This window comes from Ranitomeya variabilis, chromosome 5 (assembly GCF_051348905.1).
Source record: "Ranitomeya variabilis isolate aRanVar5 chromosome 5, aRanVar5.hap1, whole genome shotgun sequence".
In the NCBI taxonomy this organism is placed as follows: Eukaryota; Metazoa; Chordata; class Amphibia; order Anura; family Dendrobatidae; genus Ranitomeya; species Ranitomeya variabilis.
In genome coordinates this window covers 452,593,087-452,607,302 of record NC_135236.1, presented here as the reverse complement: position 1 = coordinate 452,607,302, position 14,216 = coordinate 452,593,087, and the positions used below count along the sequence as shown (strand labels likewise).

General features: G+C 47.6%; 1 protein-coding gene across 2 annotated transcripts in view; it reads left to right on the top strand.

Moving 5' to 3' along the window:
- The window catches only part of NUDT4 (nudix hydrolase 4), a 75,530-nt gene that overhangs the window by 36,866 nt on the left and 24,448 nt on the right, over positions 1-14,216 (top strand). For both annotated transcript variants that reach the window (XM_077265411.1, XM_077265412.1), the window contains exon 2: positions 5,640-5,750. In XM_077265411.1, the coding sequence (XP_077121526.1) occupies positions 5,640-5,750 (111 nt within the window). The remainder of the gene's footprint in view (positions 1-5,639; positions 5,751-14,216) is intronic.

Sequence of the window (14,216 nt, the reverse complement as noted above, 5' to 3'; positions counted from 1 at the left end):
AGCCGGATGATGGGACTTTACTGTCCCATCATGCGGCTAGGTGTCACTGTAGCATAAAAAACTACTGTATCTTGTTAAAAATCTGTAAAAATTGTACCTGTGGCCAATTTAAGTGTAGCACACCTCCTAGTAATAATATTGCCACTCGGCTTTTCTCAAACTCTTTGAGTAGCTATTTTTCCTAGTTAAAGGGAATTTATCACCTTCGAAAAGCAATGTACCTGTAGCTATAGTGATAATCTGCATTTACATAGTGTTTTAATCAGGTTAGTCTGGTTTACTGCATGGCTACAGGGAGACTACATCAGCTCACTTCCAGTCATCAGGCCGGTGCAGGGAACAATTAATCACAGCTCTCTGCACAGTAAGGGAATCTGTATCACTCCTATGCACCTTGATTGACAGCTTGTGCACCCACATCATGTGTACAGAGAGGTCTGTCCAATCTAATTGCAGAGCCAGTGACATTCCCGATTTACCATCTAAATCCCTCGTTTCCATTTCATATACTCACCTTATGCGATACTTTCATGATTATTTCTTGCTGTGCCTTCAAAACCAGTTGGGTAATGTATCTACCATGTATAATTCTTGCATCTTCATATTGAGCTAACTCTGTTAAGCTTTTTAGGCATTCATATGTATGTATGTGTGTATATATATGTGTATATATATATATATATGTATGTATATATATATATATATATATATATATATATATATATATATATATATATATATATATATATATATATATATAATTGTCTAAGGGGTACTTCCGTCTGTCTGTAGCGTAAATCCCGCGTAGCTGATTGGTCAGCGACTGGCACAGTCCGGCTGAGAATTAGTCCCTCCCTACTTCCGTCCAGTCAGTGCCCGGCGCCCGCTCCATACTTCCCTCCAGTCAGCGCTCACACAGGGTTAATGGCAGCATTAAAGGACCGCGTTATGCCGCGGGTAACGCACTCCGTTAACGCTGCTATTAACCCTGTGTGACCAACTTTTTACTATTGATGCTGCCTATGCAGCATCAATAGTAAAAGATCTAATGTTAAAAATAATAATAAAAAAACCTGCCATTCTCACCTTCCGTCGTCCGCCAATGCGTGCGCGGCTGCCGCCAGCTTCCGATCCCAGAGATGCATTGCGAAATTACCCAGAGGACTCGCGAGGCCGCTAAGTCATCTGGGTAATTTCGCAATGCATCTCTGGGAATGGAAGCTGGCGGCAGCAGAGCGCGCATTGGGACAGCTTCGCTTGACGACGGAGGGTGAGTATATAACTATTTTTTATTTTAATTCTTTTTTTAACATGGATATGGTGCCCACATTGCTATATACCGCGTGGACTGTTATATTTTGCGTGGGCTGTGTTTATATACTGCGTGGGCTGTGTTTATATACTGCGTGGGCTGTGTTTATATACTGCGTGGGCTGTGTTTATATACTGCGTGGGCTGTGTTTATATACTGCGTGGGCTGTGTTTATATACTGCGTGGGCTGTGTTTATATACTGCGTGGGCTGTGTTTATATACTGCGTGGGCTGTGCTATATACAGTTGTGGCCAAAAGTATTGACACCCCTGCAATTCTGTCAGATAATACTCAGTTTCTTCCTGAAAATGATTGCAATCACAAATTCTTTGGTATTATTATCTTCATTTAATTTATCTTAAATGAAAAAACACAAAAAGAATTGTCCTAAAGCCAAATTGGATATAATTCCACACCAAACATAAAAAAGGGGGTGGGCAAAAGTATTGGCCCTGTTCGAAAAATCATGTGATGCTTCTCTAATTTGTGTAATTAACAGCACCTGTAACTTACCTGTGGCACCTAACAAGTGTTGGCAATAACTAAATCACACTTGCAGCCAGTTGACATGGATTAAAGTTGACTTAACCTCTGTCCTGTGTCCTTGTGTGTACCACATTGAGCATGGAGAAAAGAAAGAAGACCAAAGAACTGTCTGAGGACTTGAGAAACCAAATTGTGAGGAAGCGTGAGCAATCTCAAGGCTACAAGTCCATCTCCAAAGACCTGAATGTTCCTGTGTCTACCGTGCGCAGTGTCATCAAGAAGTTTAAAGCCCATGGCACTGTGGCTAACCTCCCTAGATGTGGACGGAAAAGAAAAATTGATAAGAGATTTCAACGCAAGATTGTGCGGATGTTGGATAAAGAACCTCGACTAACATCCAAACAAGTTCAAGCTGCCCTGCAGTCCGAGGGTACAACAGTGTCAACCCGTACTATCCGTCGGCGTCTGAATGAAAAGGGACTGTATGGTAGGAGACCCAGGAAGACCCCACTTCTTACCCCGAGACATAAAAAAGAAGGGCTGGAGTTTGCCAAAACTTACCTGAAAAAGCCTAAAACGTTTTGGAAGAATGTTCTCTGGTCAGATGAGACAAAAGTAGAGCTTTTTGGGCAAAGGCATCAACATAGAGTTTACAGGAGAAAAAAAGAGGCATTCAAAGAAAAGAACACGGTCCCTACAGTCAAACGTGGCGGAGGTTTCCTGATGTTTTGGGATTGCTTTGCTGCCTCTGGCACTGGACTGCTTGACCGTGTGCATGCCATTATGAAGTCTGAAGACTACCAACAAATTTTGCAGCATAATGTAGGGCCCAGTGTGAGAAAGCTGGGTCTCCCTCAGAGGTCATGGGTCTTCCAGCAGGACAATGACCCAAAACACACTTCAAAAAGCACTAGAAAATGGTTTGAGAGAAAGCACTGGAGACTTCTAAGGTGGCCAGCAATGAGTCCAGACCTGAATCCCATAGAACACCTGTGGAGAGATCTAAAAATGGCAGTTTGGAGAAGGCACCCTTCAAATATCAGGGACCTGGAGCAGTTTGCCAAAGAAGAATGGTCTAAAATTCCAGCAGAGCATTGTAAGAAACTCATTGATGGTTACCGGAAGAGGTTGGTCGCAGTTATTTTGGCTAAAGGTTGAGCAACCAAGTATTAGGCTGAGGGTGCCAGTGCTTTTGTCTGGCCCATTTTTTGGAGTTTTGTGTGAAATGATCAATGTTTTGCTTTTTGCTTCATTCTCTTTTGTGTTTTTTCATTTAAGACAAATTAAAATGTTTAATATTTTTTAGTTTTTTCATGTTCCCCTTTGGTTTATAATAGTTTTTGTTTGGTGATCCCATAGTGTTTGCATGCTTCTTCACTATATTTTTTGGGGTAGCGATCACAACGCAGTGGCTGTGTAGCGAGCAATGAGTGTAACAGCCCCCGGCACCACCCAATGAGTGGAAGCGATTGGCTACAGAGAGAATATAACTTCATTTTCTCCTTGTAACCATTTTTCCAATAGGCCTCCAAGCAATGATAGAAATGCCTGCAAATTATCACTATTTGCCCAGCTAAATATCATTTTTGGAGGTGACCGATTCCCTTATACAGACAACCTGTCGGTTCTTCTGCTTGCATTCCCTATAAAATAACAATAGTGGAGCATCTTCATTATAACTGTGGTGTTGTTTCGCTGTTATTCCGGAATGAAATTTAGAAAGAAACAATTGCCTGTGACCATTTAGGCCTCTTTCACACTTCAGTTGTTTGGCGTCAGTCTAAATCCGCCATTTTCGTCAAAAAACGCATCATTTTTTTTTTTCGACGGATCCGTTTTTTTTTCCCCATAGACTTGCATTAGCGACGGATTGTGACGGATGGTCGTCCGTTCCATCCGTCATGCGACGGATCCGTCAAAATTTGGCGGACGTCATCTAGACATTGACGGTCATTGCAACGTTTTTTGTCTGCGTTGAAATGGCGGATCGCGATGGATCCGTCGCATCCGTCATTTCATAGAATGGCCACCTATGGGCGACGGATCCGTCGCGACCGTCATTTCGGCGCCCCAATCCGTTTTTTCAATTTTTTTCAATTGCACATGCTCCAAAAAGTATATACAACCCCCGAGTAACGGATCCGTCAAAAAAACGGATCCGTTACATTTGTTTTTTTTAACTATTGTGACGGATCCGTCGATCAGTCATTATGTCGGAAGTGACTGACGCCAAAAAATTGAAGTGTGAAAGAAGCCTTACTTGTCAAATGGGTAGTGTGACTGCAGGGACAAACTATCAACTGGAATAGCGTCATGCAAAAAAGAATTGTGTTTTTCTGGGTCAAGTATTTCCTAAAATAGGCTTGTCAGGAGACCTGTAAAGATGTGATTATTGCCTCACCCCCAAATTCTTGGCTGAGGCAGTTTTGGATCTATCACTTCTTTCCTCTGCCTTTTTTTATCCCTTTCTCAATGTTCTGTATCTGTGTTTAGAGTTTGTTGTTCTTCCTGTATGCCAGGGGTTGTCTGTTAACTTGCTTGTCATGATTATATACACACAGTGTTGGGGGATTATTACTGGAATGTTCGCTGAATCTTACACATTATTCTGATGATGTGACATGTCTAAACATGGGTGACTTACATGTCATTGATTTGTAGTCGCTTAGTCCATCAGCCGGTTTCTGCCATTACATAACTATATATGTCCCACTGAGGTTACTAACGTGATCATATATAATGACCACCAGTTGCTGTTGGTTGATGGCCTAGTGAGATAGTCACTTAAGTTGTTATGAAAATCAATACTCTTCCAAAATGACAATACTCATTTAGACGTACCTGCTGCAGTGGTTAAATATTCGCTAGTTTGCTACATGCATGCCGATCAGTGGTTGCTTGGTGGACAAATGATCTAGGCACATAGAATGATTGATACGATCAGTCTGTGCTCATAGGTTATCGCGTTAAATCGGCAGCACATCTCCTATTAACAAAGGACAATGTCTGCCGAGATCATTATTTTTAGGCTTGCTTAAAAATCATTACACCTCAAAAGATACAGTATTGCTTGTTCTTGTGGTTTTCCAGCCAGACAGGCCGACAGTCGAGAGTTCCTATGAATGCTTGTTCCCCTATTATCAACCTGTCTAAATGGGCCTTTATGGCATTGTTCTATGCCCGTTAGTGGCAAGCTGATATTTACTAACAAGATTTCTTAGAAATGGCGATGACTACATTTAGCAGCAACCCAAAATATCCAACACATCATACCAATTTTTTTGCTGTGTTCAAGCTACATCTGGTGGTATTTCATGTTAATTGGTTTCAAATCGTTCAGAAACTGCTATAATCCTTAGTGTACAGTCATATGAAAAGGCAGATCCAGTCACTGAGCTGACGTTTAGGGTATGTGCACACGTTGCGGATTCCATTGCGGATTTAGTGCATTTTTTGTGCAGATTTCACCTGTATTTTTACCCCTGCGGAGTCCTATTAAGGAGCAGGTGTAAAACGCTGCGGAATCCGCACAAAGAATTTACATGCTGCAGAAAATAAACCGCAGCGTTTCGTGTGGAATTTTCCGCAGCATGGGCACTGCGGATTTGGTTTTCCATAGGTTTACATGGTACTGTACAACACATGGGAAAACTGCTGCAGATCCGCAGCCAAATCCGCAACCTGTGCACATAGCCTTAGGTCCAGTTGTTTTGGGTGAAAGTCCTCGACATCAAAAGCTTACGGTTGTTGCCATGAGGGGCAGGGTGAACACATGTCTGTGTCTGTTTTGTGGGCATCAATTAGGATTGACAGTGTTGCAATGTGTTGACTATCTTCCAGATCCTCTTGGTCAGCAGCAGTCGTTACCCAGATCAATGGATTGTACCAGGCGGAGGAATGGAGCCAGAGGAGGAGCCCGGTGGAGCTGCAGTGAGAGAAGTGTATGAAGAGGTATTGTAAAAAGCTTTTCCTTATCTCTGAAACACTCTTTATTTTGTGGGTGTTGTGAAATCATGTGTTTATGTTCACCTGACATTTTACATTTCCTTTACCACGAAAGATAAAAATAAAGCCATTGACTCCAGTGAGTTAGTATTGTTGATATCAAGTTTGTTGACCCGTACCACAATAATGTAGAGAACGAAACCTTACAGAAGCAATGGAGATCGAAGGTTTTTTTTTTCTTTTCTTTGGTCTTTTATGCTCTGCATTTGCCACAAGCATGACCTTGATTAGATAGCTTTTTTTTTTTTAACCTTGTAGTGTTTAGAATTAGATAAGCATATACTCAAACTGCTGATAAATCAGTTGGCTATTAACTTAAGAAAACCCAGCATATTGTGTTTCATTGTGACAGCATTAAAACAAAAGACCTTTTTTAATAGTGTTGTCTATTAAAAGGAAGCGATCACTCAAAAATTACCCATTTTTTGAATCATGTTTTTTGTGTTACATACACTATGTTCCAAATTATTATGCAAATGATATTTTTCTCGGATTTTCCTAAATGGTCGGTCCAAATGACAGTCAGTCTAATAAGTCATCACCCTTTTAGAGTATACATCGAATTTTATTGAAGAAACCTCCCAATAATAACAGCATAATCTCCAAAATGAATAAAACCTCAAAATGCACTGTTCCAAATTATTAGGCACAGTAGAATTTCTAGACATTTGATATGTTTCTAAAGAATTAAAAATGCTCATTTGTGGAATTTGCAGCATTAAGAGGTCACATTCACTGAACAAAAAAGCTATTTAACTCCAAAACATCCTAACAGGCCAAGTTACATGTTAACATAGGAACCTTTCTGTGATATCACCTTCACAATTCTTGCATCCATTGAACTTGTGAGTTTTTGGAGAGTTTCTGCTTGTATTTCTTTGCATGAAGTCAGAATAGCCTCCCAGAGCTGTTGTTTTGATGTAAACTGCTTCCCACCCTCATAGATCTTTTGCTTGATGATCTTCCAAAGGTTCTCTATAGGGTTGAGGACAGGGGAAGATGGTGGCAACACCATGAGTTTATCTCCTTTTATGCCCATAGCAGCCAATGACTCAGAGGTATTCTTTGCAGCATGAGATGGTGCATTGTCATGCATGAAGATGCTTTTGCTGCTCAAGGCATGTTTCTGCTTTTTATACCATGGAAGAAAGTTGTTACTCAGAAACTCTATATACTTTGCAGAGATCATTTTCACATCTTCAGGAACTTTAAAGGGCCCTACCAGCTGTTTCCCCATGATTCCATCCCAAAACATGACTCCTCCACATCCTTGCTGACGTTGCAGCCTTGTTGGGACATGGTGGCCATCCACCAATCATCCACTACTCCATCCATCTGGACCATCCAGGTTGCTCGACACTCATCAGTAAACAAAACTGTTTGAAAATTAGTCTTCATGTATGTCTGGGCCCACTACAACCGTTTCTGCTTGTGAACACTGTTTAGGGGTGGCAGAATAGTAGGTTTATGAACCAAGGCAAGCCTTTGAAGGATCCTACACCTTGAGGTTCGAGGGACTCCAGAGGCATCAGCGGCTTCAAATATCTGTTTGCTGGTTTGTAATGGCTTTTTAGCAGCTGCTCTCTTTAGCTGATGAACTTGCCGGGCAGAAACCTTCCTCATTATGCCTTTATCAGCACGAACACGACTGTGCTCAGATTCAGCCACAAATCTCTTAACAGTAAGAAGATCACGCTTAAATTTTCAAGAAATATCTAATGTTTTCATCCCTTGACCAAGGCATTGCACTATTTGATGCTTTTCGGCAGCAGAGAGATCCTTTTTCTTTCCCATGTTACTTGAAAACTGTGACCTGCTTAATAATGTGGAACATCATTTTTAAGTAGTTTTCCTTTAATTAGAATCACCTGAAAAACTAATTATCACATGTGTTTAAAGGGAACCTATCACCCCGTTTTTTAAAGATTAGATAAAAATAGTGTGAAATAGGGGCAGAGCTGGGCTTTACATTAGTGCCTCTTTGGTGCCTTTACACCCCCGTTAGGCTGCCCAAATACCTTTGTGAAGTGTCCGTTTTGTCCTGTCACTCAAGCTGGTCAGGTCGGATGGGCGTGGTCACAGCGCTGTTTGTCCCCCAGGATCCTGCTCATCATTACGTTGGTGGCGTAGTGGTGTGCGCATGTCCAGCAGATGAATCCACTGCCCAGGAGATGAATAACGGCGCGGTCTTCGCTATTCAGCCGTTTACCGGTGGGCGCGGCCATCTTTCCTGTGGCCGCGCCTGCGCAGATGGAGCGCTCTGCTGCCCGGGGCTTCAGGAAAATGGCCGCGGGATTCCGCGCGTGCGCAGATGGAGATCGCGGCGGCCATTTTCCTGAAGCCCCGGGCAGCAGAGCGCTCCATCTGCGCAGGCGCGGCCACAGGAAGGATGGCCGCGCCCACCGGTAAACGGCTGAATAGCGAAGACCGCGCCGTTATTCATCTCCTGGGCAGTGGATTCATCTGCTGGACATGCGCACACCACTACGCCACCAACGTAATGATGAGCAGGATCCTGGGGGACAAACAGCGCTGTGACCACGCCCATCCGACCTGACCAGCTTGAGTGACAGGACAAAACGGACACTTCACTAAGGTATTTTGGCAGCCTAACGGGGGTGTAAAGGCACCAAAGAGGCACTAATGTAAAGCTCAGCTCTGCCCCTATTTCACACTATTTTTATCTAATCTTTAAAAAACGGGGTGATAGGTTCCCTTTAAGATTGATTTCAGTGATCCATTGAGCCCTGAGACACAATGCCATCCATGAGTTTATTTGAAAAACAAAACAATTAAATTGTTTTGACACTTAAATCCAATTTGCATAATAACTTGAAACAGTGTATGTTTATTAAAAAAATTGGAATTTTTTCAGATTTCAGAAAATGTTGACTGAGTGCTCACACTTCCCATTGTTTTCACTGGCGGTGGAATTAAACACAAATGGCCACCGGGGGCGGCGCATGCGCAGATTGAGCTCTCGGGAGCCGAGATCTCAATCTGCGCATGCTCTGCCTTCAGCAGCCACTTTCCCAAAGTCCAACGTAGTAAAAACAATGGGAAGTGCGGGGACTCCGCCGACATATTGCGACATCCCGGGGCTCACCGCAGCCTCGCACAGCTGAACACCCCCTCCTCCTGGGGCCCACAGCGTTTCCCCACTCCTGCCGCCACCAGCTTCTTGCAGCAGCGACCCTGCCTCTCACCCTGCTCCACTGCGGCCAAGCTGCGGTTGTCTGATCGCTTGTGCTATACAGATGCACTATGTATAGCTAAAATCACGATCTCTTCAGCAGACCTCTGGCTGTCATGGCAACCCATCAGTGCTATGCCCTGCGAAGACGTCACAGGCGCGCCTTTGGAAGCGTAGAATGACTCGCCCCCCCTGCCAGCGCATTTTAAATGTCAGAGATTGAGTGTGTCATTTAACAGCCGCAGGCGCAGTTCCGCTACACCTGCGGCTGTTAAAGGGAAGGTACCGCATTGGTAGATCATTAATAAATCAATGTAATGTAGCATAACATGCTGTTATAACCAAGTTTTGAATGCATTTGAAACATTTCATGTGTTATATGAGTTTAAAGGCGGCACTGGGGGCTGACATCTTGTTTTCACAGTAGCAGCACTACACTTTAAGTGTCATTATACGGCACCCCATGGCCATAGGAGATATCAGACTGACTCTGACTCCATGTATTGTAGTGGATCTGTTACTGTTGTGAACTAGGCACGCCTCTGTGGGCTGCACCATTCACAGTAGTGGTAGTGTTCTGCTGCCATATTCATGGAGCCCACGGATCTGCTAACATTATCAGTATTGTTTCCAGCAGAACAGATCCTAGGGCTGATGGGATTAAAATGCTGGAGAAAAGTATGGGCAGAATAGCAGAGACATCAAGGAGATACAGTGTACCATTAAGGTACCGTTACACTAAAAGACTTACCAACGATCACGACCAGCGATACGACCTGGCCGTGATCGTTGGTAAGTCGTTGTGTGGTCGCTGGGGAGCTGTCACACAGACAGCTCTCTCCAGTGACCAACGATCAGGGGAACGACTTCGGCATCGTTGAAACTGTCTTCAACGATGCCGAAGTCCCCCTGCAGCACCCGGGTAACCAGGGTAAACATCGGGTTACTAAGTGCAGGGCCGCGCTTAGTAACCCGATATTTATCCTGGTTACCATTGTAAAAGTTAAAAAAAAAAAACCCACTACATACTCACCTTCTGATGTCTGTCACGTCCCCCGGCGTCCACAGGGTTACGCGCTGCTGCCGAGAACTTCCTGCACTGAATGTGTCAGCGCCGGCAGTAAAGCAGAGCACAGCGGTGGCGTCACCGCTGTGCTCTGCTTTACTGCCGGCGCTGACACATTCAGTGCAGGAAGTTCTCGGCAGCAGCGCGTAACCCTGTGGACGCCGGGGGACGTGACAGACATCAGAAGGTGAGTATGTAGTGGGTTTTTTTTTTTAACTTTTACAATGGTAACCAGGGTAAATATCGGGTTACTAAGCGCGGCCCTGCGCTTAGTAACCCGATATTTACCCTGGTTACAAGTGAACACATCGCTGGATCGGCGTCACACACGACGATCCAGCTTTGACAACGGGTGATCTGACGACGAAATAAAGTTCTGGACTTCTAGCTCCGACCAGCGATATCACAGCGGGATCCAGATCGCTGCTGCGTGTCAAACACAACGAGATCGCTATCCAGGACGCTGCAACGTCACGGATCATCGTCGTTCTCGCTGAAAAGTCGCTTAGTGTGAAGGTACCTTTAGCATTATTGGAGCAGGAGCTGTCAGCTGCTCTGCAGGAGTTGTGATTCATCCTTTCCTAAGATAAGATAAGGAGCTGCAGGTTTGCAGTGAATGGCCAGACATTGTGGAGGGGGGTGAGAGAATCATTTAATCTGGGTGAGAGAGAGACTGATGGGAGAGAGAGAGACAGTAACTGCTGGTGATAGCAGATCACAGGGCAGTCACCCACAAAATGGCGCTGCCCTGTGATGCTGCTCTTCATTCTTCCCCAGGGATACTAGAACAACCAAAAGGGGAGGGAAATGGTGATGTCAACAGTTACTGCCCCAATTTTCGAGCAAACAGTAAAGCTGGTAAGTATTACTATAGCTGCTTGAGGTCTAAACCGGAAAATTCTTCCCCTAGTGGTAAATATACATATTTGTAAGAAAAAAAATATTTTTCATACAGAAATGTTTGAAAACAGTGCAGACATTGCATTGATACATTTTAATTACTATTTTAAACTTAATTTCACAAAAAAACAAACAAGAAAAATGGTGGCACCTTCCCTTTAAAGGCACATAATGGCTGATTTAGATCAGCCATCATCTGCCGAGAAAGATGCAGGCTCAGTGTGCGAGCCCGCATAAGTCCGGGACACGACGTATGACGTTAAGGTACGTCAAATGTCATAAAGGGATTTCATAAATAAAATTGTTAGTCTTGCAGTTTTCACACTGGCCATTGGGCTTTTTTAGACTTAGTTTTCAGGAGGCTCTTTATAGGTAAAACCTCTTGTACACAGCTCTCTCCTATGACCTTTTTGCAGTCTTAAGTACATGCATCAATACAAATGATAAAATTGGAGCCTATTCATTGTGGCTAATGTACAGTGGCTGAAAAGTCTACATACCCATGTTAAAATGCCAGGTTTTTGTCATATAAAAAAAAATCGTATCAAGAAGAATAATTTCAGAACTTATTTCCACCTTTAACCCCTTCCCGACCTTTGACGCCACGTAGGCGTCATGAAAGTCGGTGCCAATCCGACCTATGACGCCTATGTGGCGTCATGGCGGGAATGCTTCCCTGCGGGTCCGGTGACCGGGGTCATTCAAATGTCACCGTACCCGCAGGTGCAGGGGGACCTGTACTTCACCCCAGGGGGGGTGGCTTTGCCCCCCCGGGTGTACGATCGCTCCCGGTGACCTTTTTTTAACCCCCTCCAGCTCTGATTGGAGCTAGCGTCCTTGTGACGCTAGCTCTCCAATCAGACCTGGAGGGGCGGAGTAAAATAGCTCTGTCCTCGTTCTCCATACTCATCCCGTTGCTGGAAGCTGGAGAACGAGGACCCTCCCCTCATATCTCCCGCCGATCGCCGCCGATTGCCGCCGCTGCCGCTCCTCTTGCCGCGTGTGCCGCCGCCGCTTGTGTTCCTGCCGCCGCCGCCGCTGCCGCCTGTGCTCCTGCTGCCGCCGCCAGGTACTCCCCTCTCTGCCATCTACCTCTGCGCTCTGCTCCCCTGATCACCCTCCCCCCCGATCTTACCCCCTGCCCCCCTTTTCAACCCCCCCCTGCTGCTGCTGCCAGCTCCATCATCCCAGCTCCCCTAGCTCCTGACAGCCCCCGCCTGCCCCCTGGTGATCACCCCCTGCCCCGGTGATCACCCCCTGCCCCCCTGATCACCCCCCCACCCCCCTGATCACCCCCCGCCCCCCTGATCACCCCCCCCGATCACCCCCCCCCCGCCCCCCTGATCACCCCCTGCTGCTGCCGCAGATTTCATCTGCTCCTGCTGCATTGCTTCAGCCCCCCCGTGCCTGACAGCCCCCTCCTGCCCCTCGGTGTTCACCCCCTGCCCCCCCCCGATCACCCCCTGCTGCTGCCGCTGATTCCATCTGCTGTTGCATCGCTTCTGCCCCCCGCACCTGACAGCCCCCTCCTATCCCCCAGTGATCACCCCCTGCCCCCCTAATCACCCCCTGCCCCCCTAATCACCCCCTGCCCCCCTGATCACCCCCCCGTCCCCCTGATCACCCCTGCTGCTGCCGCTGATTCCTTTTGCTGCTGCTACTGCATCGCCTCTGCCCCCCGCGCCTGTCAGCCCCCTCCTGCCTCCCCTGATCACCCCTACCCCCCTGATCACCCCCTGATCACCTCCCGTCCCCCTGATCACCTCCCGTCCCCCTGATCACCCCCCGTCCCCCTGATCACCCCCCGCTGCTGCCGCAGATTCCATCTGCTGCTGCTACTGCATCGCCTCTGCCCCCCCACGCCTGACAGCCCCCTCCTGTCCCCCGGTGTTCACCCACTTCCCCCCTGATCACCCCCTGATCACCCCCTGCTGCTGCTGCCGCCGATTCCATCTGCTGCTGCATCGCCTCTGCCCCCGCGCGCCTGACAGCCCCCGCGCGCCTGACAGCCCCCGCGCGCCTGACAGCCCCCGCGCGCCTGACAGCCCCCGCGCGCCTGACAGCCCCCGCGCGCCTGACAGCCCCCGCGCGCCTGACAGCCCCCGCGCGCCTGACAGCCCCCGCGCGCCTGACAGCCCCCGCGCGCCTGACAGCCCCCGCGCGCCTGACAGCCCCCGCGCGCCTGACAGCCCCCGCGCGCCTGACAGCCCCCGCGCGCCTGACAGCCCCCGCGCGCCTGACAGCCCCCGCGCGCCTGACAGCCCCCGCGCGCCTGACAGCCCCCGCGCGCCTGACAGCCCCCGCGCGCCTGACAGCCCCCGCGCGCCTGACAGCCCCCGCGCGCCTGACAGCCCCCGCGCGCCTGACAGCCCCCGCGCGCCTGACAGCCCCCGCGCGCCTGACAGCCCCCGCGCGCCTGACAGCCCCCGCGCGCCTGACAGCCCCCGCGCGCCTGACAGCCCCCTCGCGCCTGACAGCCCCCGCGCGCCTGACAGCCCCCTCCTGCAGTGGAAAGTTTCACCAAACACTCGCACATACACACACGCACACTATAATAAAGTTTATTTTACACACACCACACACACAATGTCCCGCTCATCCCAGTCCCAGTCACAAAGGCTGTACTCAGCTGAGGAGGCATATTCCTTTCTTGCCTCCGAAGCTGATAGTGAGGGTGAGGACCCCACTTTTCTGTATTCCTCCCCCTCTTCCTCCTCCAGTGACACGGACTCGCCACCCCCAAGATGTCGCAGGACGAGAAATCGCCCGGAGCCCAGCGGAGGAGAGCCGGAGCCCAGGGGAGAAGACACACAGCCAAGGGTGAGTATCCCCCAACCTAGTGCTAGTCACGCCCAACCTAGCACTAGTGCCCCCACCTGGACCCCCGTCCCTCAAAACTTTGCTCCACGGATTCCTGATTTCATTCCCCAATCAGGAATCCAATTTGAGACTGCCAACCTCAGGGAAATAGACTTTTTCAAAGTCTCTTTCTCCGAGTCAATTGTCAGTCTCATGGTGGAGCAAACAAATTTGTACGCCCTGCAATTTTTTGCCGAAAACCCAAGTTCATCATTTACTACTTGGAATCCCGTTGACTCCGTAGAAATGATGAAATATTGGGGACTGGTCCTTCACATGGGGATTGTGAAGAAACCAGAAATTCGCCAATACTGGAGTACTGATATTTTATATCAAACTCCAGTATATGGCATGGTTATGATTCGCAAACGCTTTGAGGCGATTCATAAATTTC